The sequence below is a fragment of the Diorhabda carinulata genome, chromosome 2 (genome assembly GCF_026250575.1).
Source record: "Diorhabda carinulata isolate Delta chromosome 2, icDioCari1.1, whole genome shotgun sequence".
Classification (NCBI taxonomy): Eukaryota; Metazoa; Arthropoda; class Insecta; order Coleoptera; family Chrysomelidae; genus Diorhabda; species Diorhabda carinulata.
The window spans coordinates 21,987,938-22,005,616 of record NC_079461.1 but is presented as its reverse complement, the minus strand read 5'-3'; the positions used below and the strand labels follow the sequence as shown (position 1 = coordinate 22,005,616).

General features: G+C 34.2%; 1 protein-coding gene across 4 annotated transcripts in view; it reads right to left on the bottom strand.

Annotated features, from left to right (window-relative positions):
* LOC130890769 (titin) overlaps nt 1–17,679 on the bottom strand; it is a 159,887-nt gene that overhangs the window by 37,904 nt on the left and 104,304 nt on the right. For all 4 annotated transcript variants that reach the window (XM_057795075.1, XM_057795072.1, XM_057795076.1 and 1 more), the window contains 9 exons: nt 16,267–17,570; nt 16,099–16,208; nt 14,721–14,950; nt 14,406–14,480; nt 12,224–12,328; nt 11,044–12,164; nt 10,351–10,411; nt 10,253–10,300; nt 74–9,799 (listed from right to left, as the gene is read on the bottom strand). In XM_057795075.1, the coding sequence (XP_057651058.1) occupies nt 74–9,799; nt 10,253–10,300; nt 10,351–10,411; nt 11,044–12,164; nt 12,224–12,328; nt 14,406–14,480; nt 14,721–14,950; nt 16,099–16,208; nt 16,267–17,570 (12,780 nt within the window). The remainder of the gene's footprint in view (nt 1–73; nt 9,800–10,252; nt 10,301–10,350; nt 10,412–11,043; nt 12,165–12,223; nt 12,329–14,405; nt 14,481–14,720; nt 14,951–16,098; nt 16,209–16,266; nt 17,571–17,679) is intronic.

Genomic DNA, 17,679 nt, shown 5'->3' with positions numbered 1-17,679 from the left:
GTTTCAAAAAAGGATAGTGTTAATGTGTTTTGTGTATGATATGGTTCACCTATTAATGGGTGTGATAACTTACCCTCTAATTCGTGCAGCAAAACTTCACTTATCTCTACACTCGGAGTCAAATCCTCCATAACAACTTTGACTTTCTTTGTTGTGGCTTGTACATTTTCTAATAATTCTAAACCTTCCGAAATTACTTGATCGCTTATAATAATTTCATGTTGAGGAAAATCCGCGTACTTCATCTGCCCTTTATGCGGTATAGTAGAATCCGGATTTAATATATCGTGCGATTGAAGACTCATCACTTCTTCATTGATAAGAGACACTTTTTGAAGTATATCTTCGCTCGCTGTTGTTTCCGTAGCTGACGTTTCCAATATTTCTTCACCAGTTTGACCGTGGGTTATTATTTCCGTGACCGTTATACCTTCTTGAAGTGTTAAAATCTCGTTAGCGATTTTCGAATCCGGTATTAGCGTTGTTATAATTTCTGTATTTGATTGACTTTGTACCGTCGTTTCTGTAACTCCATGTAAAATATCTTGTTGAGTCGAAGCGTGACGAGGAAATTCTTGTTTTCGTGGTGTTAATTCTCTTAAACTATCCAATGATTCGACATTTCTCTCCACTATAGAAGTATGTTCGATAATATCCGTAGAAGCGTGCTGTTTATTATATTTTTCTTCTCCTAAAGGTTCTTCAATTTGGTTGGTTAATATTTGTGAAACTTCAGCTGTTTTTCCAGGTTTTTCTAAATTAATATCAGCATTTGATACTTCTTCTTTTTTAATCTGTTCAAAATCTATTTCTTTTTCCGTTAATATCGTTTCCGTTACGTTGATTTGATTCAAAACGATCAAATCTTTTGAAGCGAATTTTTCTTCTTCTTTAGTTATAGTTAAATCACTTATATTTTGATCCGAACGTATTTCTGTTATTTCCGTAGCTTCTTGTGGTACCACCGTTTTCTCAGCAGATGATATTTCAACTGGTTTCTTAACGAAAATATCTTCTAATTCCGTTGCTATTATTTCACTTATGGAAACGTGTTTTTCTGGTACAAAATCTACTGTTACCGTTTTATTTTCAACTTTATCTTCCTCGAAAGGTTTCTCGGATTCTTGTACAAGTTTTTCAGATATTAGAACAGTTTCTTGTTGATCTTGAGTGACTACAACATTTTCTTGTAAAATAGGAACTTCATGGAATTTATTTGTCGTATCTCCTGCTATTATTTCTGTTTGCGTTAATGATTTTATTGGTACTACAGTTATTTCTGATTTTCTTTCTATTATTTCTTCTTGTGGTAAAGGTATTTCCGATTCCCTGGTTATTACTTCTGAAACCCCTACGCTATCTACAGGTGTGATAGTTTTATTAGCGGTTTTCAAATCAACTATTAGTACATCGTTGAATTCTTTTTCAGTTTCATGTACAACGTTTTCTGTTGTTATAATACCTTCAATTGTATCTCTCTGAATCTGCACCACGGATTCTGGTAAATCTTGTGTGCGAAGATCTGAAATATTTTCTGTAGTAAACACTTCTGAAGATTCGAGATGTTTTCTTGTATCTATTTGTTTCTCGGCTTTGCTTGTTGTGATTTTCGTAGTTTTATCAAATTCTGTCGCTACTGCTTCTGAATGCGTTTCGCTTATAATCAATTCTGATAGGATATCGAGTTTTTCTTCTGCTGTTGTTTCATTCGGTTTCATTATATCATTAAATTTATCTATACTTTCAACTACAATTGGTTGACTTTGACTAATAGATTCAGAAGGACTAAATTTAGATGTTGCTGTTTCTTTTAGTATCGATTCGGGTTTAACTTCTTCTGTTTGCGAATGTGTTAAAACCTCAGTTATTTCTGCACTTCTATTTTCTAAAATAGATTGTACTGCTGAAACCGATTCTGGTTGTTGGAATTTATCAAAAGTACCTTCTACTTCTGCAGGTATAACTTGTGTAGCAGATAAAGCACTTTCTATGTCTATTTTAGATTCAGCTTGTCTTTTAGATGTTTCAATAGTTTCGTATTCTCCTTCCTTTTCTTGTACTTGATGATGAGTTTCCACTAATTCTTGATGTGGTATCGTTTCAATATTCGCGTTTATAGAATCTTCTTTTGTAGTTATTAATTTTTTAAAAGTATCTTCTAAATATATTTCGGATGTTTGTGGTACAGTAATAGTATCAATTTCTAGATTAGCTATTTGACTAGGTTTAGTACGGAAACTATCTAAATTATCTTCTTTATCTTGTACTATCAACTCAGTTATAGTGATTCCATGAGATTTTTCTTGTAAACCAACATTAGCTTCGCTCGTGAAAGGTTTAAATTGCCCTGTAAATTCAGTTTCGCTTTCTTGAGATAAATTTTCTGTGATAATCAAAGGATTTAATACTTCTTCGTTTTCTTTAGCGACAACTTCTTCTGTACTAACTTCTTTATATATCCCAGTACTTTCTATTATATTACTAACATTCTGTTGTACAATTTTATGTACAACATCGATTTCTGATTGAGCTTGTTTGGTTTCTGGTAAAACGAATGGCTTTAGTACACCTTCTTTTTGACCTAATATTTCTTCATTAGTTGTAACAGATGTTTTAGCTTCGAAACTAACTGTAGCGGAAAATTCAGCTTCTCTTGTTTCTTTTGAAAATTCCTCTTCATTATCTATAATTAATTGTTCCGATATAGTTATATGATCGTGTGGTAAATTAGTTTCTATAGCATTTATTGATTCTAAAGTTTCGATAGTAAGATCTTCTAAATCGTATTCAGTTAAAGGTTGTGATTGTGAAGCTATAATTTTAGTATCTGTTAAATTAGAATCAGCTACTTTAGTATCGATTTCCATTGGTGAAAATTCTATTTCGTTTTCTTGTACTATAACGCTTTCTACTGTAATAGATTTTCCTTCATCTATAGAAATTGAAACTTCTTGAGATTTTGGCTTTTGATCTTCAGGAGCAGTACTTTCAACTTCAGATGTTATAGTTTCATATTTTACTGCAGTTGATAAAGTATCAAATTCTGTATTAGCACTAACTTCAATAGGTTTATCGATGTTTATATCACTTATTGTATCCATTATTTTATATTCAGTTGTTAGAGGAATTGTATGAGATTCTAAATCAGTCGATGCTGTTAATACATCTGGTTGAATATCAGGTTTTAATACAGTTTCAGCTTCGTTACTAACAGTTTGTATTACTGTTAAACTTTGATCAGCTATAAAAGATATATCTGCATTTTTGGAAGGTATATCGAATTTTTCAAAATACGTTTCAGATTCTTGTACTAAAGGTTTAGTTTGTACAACTGCTTCAATAGTTGTTTGCTCAATATCGGCTGTAGTTGAAAGTATTTCATCTTTTTTAACGGTATCCGTAGATTCTTCTATTTGTATAATTGTAGTTTCGGCTACTGGTTGCATATCTATTAAAGAAGTTGATGGTTTTTTAGGAATATTTTCTTGTATTTGATAATCGGTTTCAGTTTCTGATGGTACTACTTCAGTCGTTTGGGAAACTGTCAAGTTTTCGAAGTTAATATCTGCTGTATATTTAGAAGGTTTTGTACTTTCGTTAAAAGCATCTTCCTTTTCATTAATTATAGTTTCTGTATTTATAATACTTTGATTTTCTGATTGCACTGTAGTAGCCGAGTATGAAATAATATCATCGTCTTTAAAATCTTTAATATTATCTTGTATAAGTACTTCTTGTATTTGTATAGTATCTTGTGGTATCAAAGTTGAACCTACAGATTTTACGTCAACTTTTTCTTCATCTAAAGGTTGTTCTTTCATTTCAGTTAATACAGTTGTAACTGATAAACCTTCTGCTTGTTGATAATCACTTTGAGCTTGTTTAGTACTTGGTTGTATTTCAGATAAATAACCTTCAGTTTCGTATGTAATAGCTTCTGTTGTAGTCAAGCTATCGATTGGTAATAAATCAGAAGAAGCATTTACAGTATCGAACGACTTATCTTCGAATTTTGATATATTTTCGTTTGATAAAATTTGTTCAGTAATAGCACTTACGAACGGTACTACGGATGAAGTACCTTCTACTCCATCTGGAACTTTCGTTTCAGATAAAACATTTTCTTTATCGTCTGTAGTTATTTCTGTTATATTTAAACTCACAGTTTCTGATATTTCTACATTTGCTCGTTTCTTATCAGGTACTATATCGTCTGGTTTATCTTCTTCTTTTTCTCCAATTGTTATTTCTGTTTGTATTAAAGAGACTGTTAGATCTTGTGTAGTAGCAGCATTGAAAGTTACTGGTACTTCTTGCGTGAAATCTCCTGGTACTGCATTTGCTATAACTTGTTCTTTTACTGCTAAATTTTGTTCATCAATATTAACAGAAGCTGAAGTAGTTTCAACTTGTGGTACTTTTAAGTCTTCTTCTTTTTGATCTACTACAGTTTCAGTTACAAATAACGCTTGTCCTGGAAGTATATCTACGTTAGCTTTTTTCGAATAAGGTATATGATCTTTTGGAAGTTTGTGTTCAACGTCTGTTACATTAGTTTCTGTTACGATAAGTTCGTTAAAAGGTTTCGTGAACTTTTTAGCTTTACCTGTTGGTATTTCTTGTTCTTCTATTAAATCAGCGTGTACTACACTTTCAATTTCGGATGTTACGAAAACGTTTTGAAATTCTAAAGCTTTAGAAGCTAAAACTTGTAGTGGTTTAGGATGTTCTTCATATAAATCTTCTTTTTCGTTCAATACTACTTGTGATACATTAACTCCTTTAAGTACATCGCTTATTTCTACTACTATATTTTTACTTTCTGGTTTCTTTTCTAAATATTCTTCTTCTTTTTCCGCTGTTTCATGCTGGGTAATCTCTATTGTGCTTAGAGTTTCTTGTTCTGGGTTAGCTGTAGCTTCTTGAACTGCTTCAATTTTAAAAGTATTTAATGATTCTTGTATTTCTGTTAAAATATTACTTGCTACTTGTTGTGCGGATATATCTAAAGTAGCTTGAACTCCTGATGGTGTTTCGTCTGGTGAATACTGCTTTTCTTTGTCTTCTGAAGTAGTTTCTATTACGTTCAAAGCTTCTTGAGGAAGTATTGTTTGTGTTGCTTGTTTTGAATCTGTTTTAACGTCTTCAATTTTTTCCACATCTTCTGTTATTTGTGCTTCACTTACTACAATTTCATTATGTAACGATTGCGAAAATTCTGCAGTACTCTCAATATTTTTAATCAATTTGAGACTCTCTATACTATCATCTGCTATTATTTCTTCAGTCACTCCAGTAGGTAAAAGCGTAGTGGGAACTTGTTTTACTTTTTGAGTATCTGGAAGCTCAAATTTCTTTAGATGTTTTTCCATTTCTAATAATTGCGATTCGGTTATTTCCACTTCCTGTAACGGTCCAGTTAAAGATGTTTCTATATTATAACTTTCTTTTTGAGTTACTTCGTATGTCGTATCAGTTTCTATAACGTTAGTTTCAGTTACGTGAGTTGCTTCTTGAGTTTCTATATCTAAAGAAGCTACATCAGTTGTAAATTTAGGATAATCTTTAAAACTATCTGGTAGTTCGTTAGTTTCTATTTCTTCAATTGTAAGAGATTGGTTGGGGGAAAACGAAGAAACTGGAAGTACTTTTGTTGGTTGGGAGTATACTGGTAATTCATTTTCTGATTCCTCAACTGTAGTCATTGTGTTGCTAGGAATCTCTATCAAATTAAATGAAGTATCAGCTGTTTTGAAAGAAGGTTTTTCTTCTTCGTAATGTTTCTCCATCTCGTTGAAAAACGTATCTTGTGATACCAAAGCTTCTAAAGGTGATAATTCAATGGTACTCTTTTTATAATCGATAGTTTCTTCTAAAATCTGCTGTTGAGGTTGCTGACAGTCTGTTGTGGTAACCACGATTCCTTCGGAAAACAAAATATCTTCTGTAGCTTCAGCAGTTTCACCTTGTTGAAACTTTTCTAGCACTTTTTCTTTTTCAGATATTTCTGTTTGTGATACAATTATTCCTTCACCGCTAGATATATTAATCTGAGCTAATTGTCCTGGAGGAAGTCTTCCAGGGATATATTCTCCTTCTAATTCGGGAGCAATAGTTTGATGTTGCGATAAAGATTTTTGCGTAATGAAACTTTTTGAAGCTATTTCAGTAGCTACGAAGGCTTCTGGAAAATGTTTACCGGGTTTATCTTCAGCTAAAACTTCTTCTACTGTTAGAGCTTCTCTCGCATCGAAATTGTATTTTGGTGTTACAGCTTTTGGTTTTTCTAAACTTAAGCCCGCTTCTGCCATACCTTGTTGGACTTCCTCGACGTTAATACCTTCTTTAGTAGAAAACCCTGTATCTGCATGAACTTCTTTGGGTCTTGTGAAATCTTCGAGTTCAACTTCTTTTTGAGAAATCAATACTTCCGAAATATGTGTAGCTTCTTGAGGTATAATATTTATGTTTGCTAATCCGTGTGCTGCTTCTTTTTGTTGTAAATCAGCAGGTACATCTCCTAAATAATTTTCTTGGATAACTAAACTTTCTTTGGATATAAATTCTGTTGAGGCGCTTGATAAATTAGGCGATGTTTGAGTTATATAGTCACCTATAGAGTTTTGAACATTAGTTTCAGTTATTTCGAAAGCTTCTACAGCATCTATTGATCTAGTAGCAAGTGAAGTACTAGGCTGGAAATCTTTACCAGATCTTTCTTTTTCTTCTGCAAGAACTGTTTGTTCCAAAATCGCAACGTGCGGTACAAGATCCACAGTAGCTTGAAGTTTTTCAACGTCTCCATCAGTTTGGGCTACTTCGCTTGTACTTGTAGCTTCAGAATAAACAGCAGACATATTTATCTCAAGAGGTTTAACATTTTCAACGGAAGCTGGAGTAAATTCAGTCTCTTTTAAAGAAACTTCTGTTTCTGAAATAGTCTTAGCTTCTTGTGGAAGTATAGACATAGTAGCTTTGTTGTCAGGAACAAAATGTTCATCGTACGTCGTGGAAGTGTCACCCAAAGTCACTTCTTCTACTTGTACAGTTTCATGAGGCTGTAAACTCTTTTCAGCATTGATCGAATTTGGTGTTTTCTGTGGGATATGATCACCTGTAGAGCTTTGGATAGTAGTTTCAGTTACTTCAAAAGCTTCCACAGAATCTATCGATTTAGTTGCTAATGAAGTACTAGGATGGAAATCCTCACCAAATCTTTCTTTTTCTTCGGCAAGAACTGTTTGTTCCAAAATCGCAACGTGTGGTACAAGATCCACAGTAGCTTGAAGCTTTTCAACGTCTTCATCAGTTTGAGCTACTTCGCTTGTACTTGTAGCTTCAGAATAAACAGCAGACATATTTATCTCAAGAGGTTTAACATTTTCAACGGAAGCTGGAGTAAATTCAGTCTCTTTTAAAGAAACTTCTGTTTCTGAAATGGTCTTAGCTTCTTGTGGAAGTATCGACATTGTAGCTTTGTTGTCAGGAACAAAATGTTCATCGTACGTCGTGGAAGTGTCACCCAAAGTCACTTCTTCTACTTGTACAGTTTCATGAGGCTGTAAACTCTTTTCAGCATTGATCAAATTTGGTGTTTTCTGTGGGATATGATCACCTGTAGAGCTTTGGATAGTAGTTTCAGTTACTTCAAAAGCTTCCACAGAATCTATCGATTTAGTTGCTAATGAAGTACTAGGATGGAAATCCTCACCAAATCTTTCTTTTTCTTCTGCAAGAACTGTTTGTTCCAAAATCGCAATGTGCGGTACAAGATCCACAGTAGCTTGAAGTTTTTCAACGTCTTCATCAGTTTGAGCTACTTCGCTTGTACTTGTAGCTTCAGAATAAACAGCAGACATATTTATCTCAAGAGGTTTAACATTTTCAACGGAAGCTGGAGTAAATTCAGTCTCTTTTAAAGAAACTTCTGTTTCTGAAATAGTCTTAGCTTCTTGTGGAAGTATAGACATTGTAGCTTTGTTGTCAGGAACAAAATGTTCATCGTACGTCGTGGAAGTGTCACCCAAAGTCACTTCTTCTACTTGTACAGTTTCATGAGGCTGTAAACTCTTTTCAGCATTGATCAAATTTGGTGTTTTCTGTGGGATATGATCACCTGTAGAGCTTTGAATAGTAGTTTCAGTTACTTCAAAAGCTTCCACAGAATCTATCGATTTAGTTGCTAATGAAGTACCAGGATGGAAATCCTCACCAAATCTTTCTTTTTCTTCTGCGAGAACTGTTTGTTCCAAAATCGCAACGTGTGGTACAAGATCCACAGTAGCTTGAAGCTTTTCAACGTCTTCATCAGTTTGAGCTACTTCGCTTGTACTTGTAGCTTCAGAATAAACAGCAGACATATTTATCTCAAGAGGTTTAACATTTTCAACGGAAGCTGGAGTAAATTCAGTCTCTTTTAAAGAAACTTCTGTTTCTGAAATAGTCTTAGCTTCTTGTGGAAGTATCGACATTGTAGCTTTGTTGTCAGGAACAAAATGTTCATCGTACGTCGTGGAAGTGTCACCCAAAGTCACTTCTTCTACTTGTACAGTTTCATGAGGCTGTAAACTCTTTTCAGCATTGATCAAATTTGGTGTTTTCTGTGGGATATGATCACCTGTAGAGCTTTGAATAGTAGTTTCAGTTACTTCAAAAGCTTCCACAGAATCTATCGATTTAGTTGCTAATGAAGTACCAGGATGGAAATCCTCACCAAATCTTTCTTTTTCTTCTGCGAGAACTGTTTGTTCCAAAATCGCAACATGTGGTACAAGATCCACAGTAGCTTGAAGCTTTTCAACGTCTTCATCAGTTTGGGCTACTTCGCTAGTACTTGTAGCTTCAGAATAAACAGCAGACATATTTATCTCAAGAGGTTTAACATTTTCAACGGAAGCTGGAGTAAATTCAGTCTCTTTTAAAGAAACTTCTGTTTCTGAAATAGTCTTAGCTTCTTGTGGTAGTATAGACATTGTAGCTTTGTTATCAGGTACAAAATGTTCATCGTACGTCGTGGAAGTGTCACCTAAAGTCACTTCTTCAACTTGTACGGTCTCATGAGGTTGTATAATTTCTTTAGCACTGGAGCTCGAAGGTTTGAAAGTACCTTCAAATTGTTTTGGTATATCATGAGATGTTTGCTCTGATATTTGTAAAGCTTCGACGTTGTCTATACTAGTCTGGGCATTTGCAGATAAATCTGTAACTTTGTCATATTTCTTTCCGCTTTCGTTTATTAAAACTTCTTTTTGCTCAATTGCTGAATGTGGAAGAACTTCAACATCTGCTTTGGAATCAGTTACGATTTCATTTAAGTGAGCTAAAGCTCCCGTTGTAACAGCTTCTGAAACGACTTTCGAAGTATTTAAAGGTAATTGTGTATGAGATGGTAGTTCGATATCTTCTAGAGGTCCTAAATCTTCTTCGTCCATACCGAATTCACTAGTTCTAGGTTTATACATCTTTATTTTCTTTTTAATATCTTTAGTTTCGTCTATAATTTCTTCTATTTCTATTTCTTCTTCTTGTTTTAGATCTTTTTTAGCAGTTGGTTTCTTTAAATCGATAATTTCCTCGATTTCTACTTCTTCTTTATCATCGTCTTTTCGTTTTTGTCTTTTAATTCTAATTATTTTTTTCTTAACGTCACGATTTTCCTCAACATTTTCATTTGTCACTTCTTCTACAGTAGGTTGTTCTTCTTCTATTTCAGTGATCTCGGTGATTTCTACTGAATGTTTTTTCTCTGGTAGTCGACGTTTAATGACTTTTTCTGTATCTTCTTCTTCTTCAACGGTTTCTGTGAAAGTGTATTATGATAGTTTTCGTGTTTTTGTGCGATAACTTATCAATATTTATTGTTATGTGCTGCGTATAGGCTTAAGCTTAAGCTATAGCCTAATTGTTTGTGGCGATTGGTGAAGATGTTATGCTAAATTATGATCTAAGAGTAATTTTGTTGTGAACGTTAATATAGAACTCACCTTAGCTGAGCTGTTAACACTATTTAAAGCCATGCTTCACTTTATCTACACTTCCTACGACACTACGCAAAAGCTGATTCTTTTTTGGAAGAAAAATTATTTCTATAGGCTTGCGTTAGCATTTTTCACTATTCTATGCACAAAATTTTTTTAAAAATATGTAGATATGCGACCCGATTTACACCAGAAGCACTTACTAACTACTAGTGTAATTAAAAAATTTTCGAAATATAACAATAACCAAAAACATATAAATCAAGTTATCTCACCTTCAATATCTTTCTTCTCTATCCTATCCTTTCTTGTTATTCTTGAATCTGAAATTAAATTTCTCAAGTTTTCGATTTCGTTTTTAATATAAACTCACCTTCAATTATTTCAACTTCTTCTCCAATTGTAACAATTTCTGTAACTGTCTTGGAAGTAACCTGAAACAAACGACGTCTATAAGATATGAAATCTCACAAATCAATTCAAAAGAAAACGTTTTTGAACAGTCTAAACATCGAATTGATGAGTAATTCGCCGTGCAGTCTTTGTTTGGAACCCAATGGTTGAAAGACACAAACTATTCTATTGCAGAACCTCAAGTAACTGGACATATCGACATCTATCGAGTAGAGGAAGAAAAAACGGTCAATTTTGAGTGGTACAACTACCTTCGATGAAAAAATCAGGGAACCTATCGCAGAAGATGAATCATCAACAAAGACAATGTGAACTCTCACAAATCAATTCAAAAGAAAACGTTTTTGAACAGTCTAAGCATCGAAATGATGGGTCATTCGCCGTGCAGTCCTTGTTTGGAACCCAATGCTTCAAAGAAACAAACTATTCGATCGCAGAACCTCAAATAACTGGACATATCGTCATCTTTCTATTAGAGCAAGGTAGAACGGTCAATTTTGAGTGGTTCGAAAAAATCAAGGAAACCAATCGTTTTCCACCACGACAATACGAGCTCTCAAACATCAAAATTCAATTGAGCAAGCAAATCAACAATGACTTAACCAAAGGAATTAACAATCCGAATGAAATATTTGAAAAGCATTAGATTTACCTCAGTTACTTCTGCAGTTTCCCATAACCGTTGAAGGAAATCCTGAGGAGTAAAACTAGTTATGACTTCTTCAATAGTGACGTAGTTAGCTTCCACCATTTTCATGAACGCTCTGAAACCTACAGTAGCAGCAAGTACAGTTTCGTCAACGGTACTCTCTTCAGTTAAAACTTCGGATACCAACGGTCCGTATCCTTTACGTTCGACGACGTTCACCATGGCGGATTGGGCTTGCGGTGATTTCAAAGAGGGGAATCTGTCTTCTTCGTAGAGGACTGTTATTTCTTTGACGGTAATACCGTTTTTTAGTAAATAGCCGATTTCTGCTATTTCTCGTAACGGATTTTCTCCCGGTCCAAATTCTTTAGGTTTTATAAATTTGAGCATTTCCGAAACTTCTTTAGCCATTTTAAGCTCGCTTTTACGAATAATCTTTTCACAACGTTCGATAATTTGTTCCAAATTAACTTCTGTTATATCAACTAATTCGGTTACACCAGACTGAACGGTTCTTGTAGCTTTAGATGTTCTCGGAAAAATCTTTTCAATATCTTTAATAATTTCTTCGGTAAGTATTTCTTCGGCGTAAGTCGCTTCTGCCGGCGATAGTAATTCTGTAGCTTTTTCTTTTGGTATTTCCTCTGTTTCTTGATCATCAATCTTTTTAGCTGTAGCAATAGCTTCTGTTTTAAGAGGTTCTTTAATGTCTAATATAGGTTTAGCTTTAGCTGGTTTTTCAGCTTCTGGTATTTCTTCAATTGATTCGATTGCTTGTATTTCAGTTACATCTATTGGTTTTTCTTCATCTGTTATTGTTGTTGTTACGCGTTTACGTATGTCTTTCTTCTTTTCAATCTTAACGCGTTCTTTCTTAACTTTTTCTTCTTGTTCTTTTGCTTTTCGTATTTTGATTTGTTCTTTTTTATATTCTGGTATTTCTTGTACGTTTAAGGTAGCTTTGGTAACGGCTTCTCCTATTTCGCTTATTGCTTTACAAACGTATGTTCCCATATCTTCAAGTTGTACGTCTGTAATATTTACACTCGTTGTATTATCTTCAATCTTCACTTTGATACGGTCAGTATTCCGAATGATTTTGTCGTTGTGATACCATATCACATCTGAAATAAAAATTATCAGAATCATTTGATTCTCCTATATCTTTTTTTGATATTTTCACCTGGTTGAGGTGTCCCAGAAATGAAACATTCGAATTTGATGGTTTCTGCTTCAGTTGTGAAAATGTTGGTGATTTCTTTAATAAACGTCGGGGGACTTTGCGCAGCTAAAAAATTCGAAAGCTTTAGTCATTTGATTATAGAACTTTTTTTAAGATAATGTTAACTACATAACTTATTAATAATGGAGAAGGAAATATTTTCAAACTCATATTATTAATTTAAGGGTAACATTTCTTCAATAATAACATTTAAGTATTGCACAAAATTTTGGGCTAATTATTTTGAATGCAAAATCAGATTTTGTAAGTTGGATTTTCTTCGAAGTTACACAATTAAAAAGAAATAATTTGCATATTATGATGATATAGCCAATGATGGTCTGGACATAAACCTCTCGAAGATCATCCTAGTTTTATTTACTAGGAGAAAAAGCCCTCGGAATAGACGAGGTCGATTTATCTCTTGAGTCAGACTGACATGGATGCAACACCTCCAAGCAGTAAGCCATAAATGATGGACTGAATGTACAAATTACTATGAAACATTAGAAAAACAATCCTAGATAAGCTGCAACGCGTCCCACGGCAGCACTACGAGTTGAAACTTCTTTTATATTATCTTTGTAGAAAGTGATTGAATACAGCGGACAAAAAAGTCCCCAGCGGCTTGACTGGGGGATATCAGCATTTTAAAGAAATGTAGGGTGTCCATAGATGCCATATCTTCCAAACTCAAAATGGCTCAAAAATGAAATATGAACAACTTGGATCAAACTCGATATCCTAAATGACTTACAACTTCTCTTCATCTGATAGATATTAGAGCAGAGCAGCCATTTGACTACTTGATTTTTATAAAATTGAGTCAAAGCTAGTATGGGACAGATATCTTTGATATCTGATGTACACCTGGAGTAAATAACAGTTAGATGAGCTAACTAGAGTTTTTGGACACTGTTCCATCTGAATATCATCGTAAAAACTTCCTACAACTCTTGTAGTTTCTTTAAGAAAGGAAAAGAGACCACTGAACGACAAGCTTTCTACTGCCCGAAGTGGTAAGCCTCAATTTAAAAAGTCTTTGCTAATTTATTGGTAAATTCCCGGCCCTTAGATTGCAATTCATTTCAAGATGATAGGGTGAACAAAACGAGATCGAGAGTCATCTAGAGTTTTAGATAATAAAGAAGAATATCCAACTCAAAGGAATAAAGTTAAACTAATTTAGACTATTGATTACCTGTTTTTTTTTTCAAATGTTCATTGTCTCGCCATGCTGGAAGGTATTCTACTGGTCTAAACAAGATGCACAAATACAAACAACAACAAACATAAAATTAGTATCACGTCACACACATCAGGGGTTAGATGTTACCTTTGGAATGTTCGTAATTCGAAGAAAGGAAAGCGGAAGCTAATCCTTTATCATTATCTCCCATACACTCGCTTTCTAATAACAAAAATTCTTGTAATTCTTCTTGACTGTCAGCGGTATGTAATTGGAAGAACGCGCTTGGATCTATCTCTCTAGGTTCCAAGGGATACATAGTACTATTATCTACTATTTCGTAGTCTTCTTCGTCTTTTGAATAATTTTCTTTATTAACCCTCGGGAATGTTTGATATTTTTCTGGCAAATATTTACCGTCCATAGGTTCTGAAGATATAACGTTACAAGAGCTTGAGTATTTACTAAACGATTCGTATCGTCTTTTTTCGGAACCGTTACTTCCCTTCAAACTACTGCTTCTAGTTGACGGTTCGCTTTTTTCTTCTATAGGTGACAGTATATAGAAAGGTTCCGATTGATTATCGGGTTCTAGTACATCTTTATCGGAAGAAGCAGCTTCCGCTTCGAAATATTCTTCGGCGTCGTACGTACCAGTTGAATTTATGAGTTCCATAATAGAACTAAGGGAATGTCTGTGGGAATTTAGATAATCGCTCATTGCTGTAGAGATAAAATTGTTGGTTCTCTGTAACGCAGCAGTGGGTTCGCTTTGAATTGAAATATGCGATGAAGCTTCGGTTAAATGTATTTCTTTTAAGTAAAAATGTTGTCTAGTTTCTTCGTTTTCTCGGCGTTGTTCAACCTTACCTTGCTTTGGTATGTTTTCTAAGCTATCAGCTGATAATTCTGATGAAATAGCATGCTGCAAGCTGGTGTATTTGTGTTTATTACCTTTAAGGGCCGCGGATAATTCTTCCATATGTGTTACCCATTCCGGTTTACGGTATTCCTTTGTACCTACAATACCTGTTGAAATATATCGATATTAAGTTATTGGAAATTATTAGATTTTGAGATATTTTGGCCGTATTGTATATAAAGATCAAAATGTTTTATAAGGATGTGAATAATACGTTCAGTAAAATCGGTGTCGTGTTAAACATATGTGGAAAAACCTGGGGGAATTTAAAAGGAAATAGGTTCGAAGCCACAATCGCTGAAATAAAAAATATTATTCATTATCTAAGAATTAGAAAAAAGTTTTACCTTCGACTGTTTCTACGACTAATTCAGTTGTAGTAACGGCTACACCGAGTGGATTTGTAGCTTCGTAAACTATATCTCCGGTATCATCAGGAAATACTTCAGAAATTGTTAAAACCGAAGTACCATCATCGAAGTTTTCGATAATGAATTCGTTAGAAGGAATTATTTCTTCTCCGTGCTTCAACCATTTTCCTTCGGGCTTTGGTTTACCAGTAGCTTGTACCTCAAATCTACAACGAATGAATGCAATATATATATATATATATATATATATATATATATATATATATATATATATATATATATATGGATGTTTCAAAAAAGATCTTTAGGATAGGTAGAAAAAAATTTATACGCACATAATACGATTTTGTCTAAGCTATTGACAACATTGTAATTGTTTTCATATATGACGCTCATAGAGGGCGCTAGTCACACGGTTCGTACCATGTAGTATTGAACATAACTTTTGTAAGGTCAGATTTAAAAAGTCAATACTATATATCAGAGTGTTTTGAGTTGAAAATAACGAAGTAATAATTGTTCCTGGTATAAAACAATGATAAAGATATTAAAATTAAACGAAAAATCACTAGAAGAAAGTTAGGTTATAAGGAATAAGAATATAAAGCAACTACACTAAATCGTTCTTTTCCTTCAGATATGACCAAAATTTATAGCTCAAAGGATTAAAATCGCATGAACGGATTTCTTTCTACACTTTTTCTTCTCCAACTTCCACGATTGTCTCTCTGTACATTCTCCTTCCGTAGATTGTTTAAAAAATGTTTCTTTCTCATAATATTTCTAATTTAATTTTATTTAGACCATAATTTCTTCGTCTATGCACAATCAACCATATAAATGTGGATGTTACTGAATCTTCCAGTATATCTGTTATAGAATGAGTTTTTGGCATCACGCATTAATCGCAAGCGTTAGTGACAAGTCTCAGCAACCTTAAGACAAGTTTCAACTTGCTGCTTCGAGTTGTTGTTTTGATTTGAAAAATATCACAAATTCAGTTTTAGCTAAAGAAGGATTAACACCTCGCTGAAGATTGGAATCATCACATGCGTTGGAGGTCCTGTGAAGGTGACTACTCCAGAAATCATTAAATTGGTAGAACAGATTTTTTTAGATAACCGCCTAACAGCAAAAGAACCTTGAGTATAGAGAGGTCTTTCCAAAACAAGTATTCTAAGGATCCTATATGAACATTTTAATTAGAAGGGGCTGCAAAATCAACCAAGTTGCTTCATGGCAATACTCAAATCCATCGCTTTCCAAGGTAACTGAACATAAATGCGCTTCGCAGATATTATAAACTCTTGATCTGATCCCCGATCTATGGAAAATAATAAAATAAGTGTCGTACCTGGTTATTTCTCCATCTTTAGCTTGAATCACTTGCGGCAACTTTTTGATTATCTTTGGAGCACATTCTACGTCGCTGTCCGATGGGAAGTAGTCAGTTTCACTTATAGTCTACGAAATATAAAATTAATTATTTTGCAAAAATAGTTAAAGGAATAGTTTATTTTACCTTATCGGCTAAAAGGTCTTCTTCGGATCCAGTCATTTGTCCTAATTCAGAATCAGGAACGTACTCGTAAGCTTCGACAATTAAAGAAGCTTTACAAATAGCTTCTCCTTCTCGGTTAACGGCTAGACAAGTATATTCACCAGCGTTTTCCGGAAAAACTTCAGTAATAGCTAGAGTACAAACTCCTTCGGTATCTTGGTAGATTGTAACGTCTTTAGCTTCTTTAACTGGTAAGTTCTTATGGAACCATTCGACTTTCGGTGTGGGTTTACCTGTAACTACACAACTGAATTCCACTCGATCTCCGTCCATAACTCTAATAGGAGAAAGTCTTTTGACGAATCTTGGATACACCAATTCGGTTGTTTCTTCGAAATCTGTATTTTCGATTATTGATATTGTCGCTGAACAAGTTACGGAACCTACTACGTTTTCAGCTCTGCAAGTAATCGATCCTGCGTATTGTGGGGTGATTTCGGAAATTAGTAGAACTGATTTGTTGTCTTTTGTGAATATACGCGTAGCTTCTGACGTTTCTATGGGTGTAGTTTCGTGGAACCATTGGAACGTGGCGTCTGGAATAGCTTCAACTTTAGCTTCTAGTATAACGACTTCCCCGAATGTAGCTTTTTGAGGTTTGATAACTTCTGTGAATCTCGGCGGTTGTGCGTCGTATGTTTGTTCGACGATTTGTACGGAACCGGAAGATCTGGCTTCGCCCCTTTCATTTTTCGCTCGAACCTCGTATTTTCCACCTTTCTGTTTCTTGTTCACTGTTTTCTTTATTATAAGTTTTGTGGTATTATCAGTAGTTTCGATTTTATAATCTAGACTTGGTTTGATTTCCGTACCGTTTCTTAACCAAGTAATTTCTGGTGTTGGAGTACCTTCGAAACTAGATTCCAAAACTATATCTTCATCGGATCGAGCTAATACTGCTTCTACAGGTTTTGTTATCTTCGGTGCATGCATAACGATCGGTTGTGTTACTGCTAACGATTTAGAAATAACTAAATTGGCCCTACATTCGGCGCTACCAAATTTATTTTTGGCTTTAACACTGTAGACTCTTTCATCTAAAGGTGTCGGTTTTAAAATTTCTAACGTAGCCGAACCAGTTTCGGGATTAAAAGCAATTTTATGTTCAGGACTCGATTTGATGGGTTTTCCTTCTTTGAACCAAGATACTTTTGGTGTTGGATGACCGGTTACTATGCATTCCATTCTAGCTACGTCCGTTTCTTTAACTATTTGAGGTTGTAGAGGTTGTACGAAATGAGGAGCTTCGCCAGTTTCTTCTTTTTCTACAAGAATTAATCAAAAATAAATACATAATTAAAAGCAAGGTATAAAAAGCGAAATTTTTAAAGAGAGCAGCGATTGTTAAAGGCAACACAGGCGATTTTATAATTA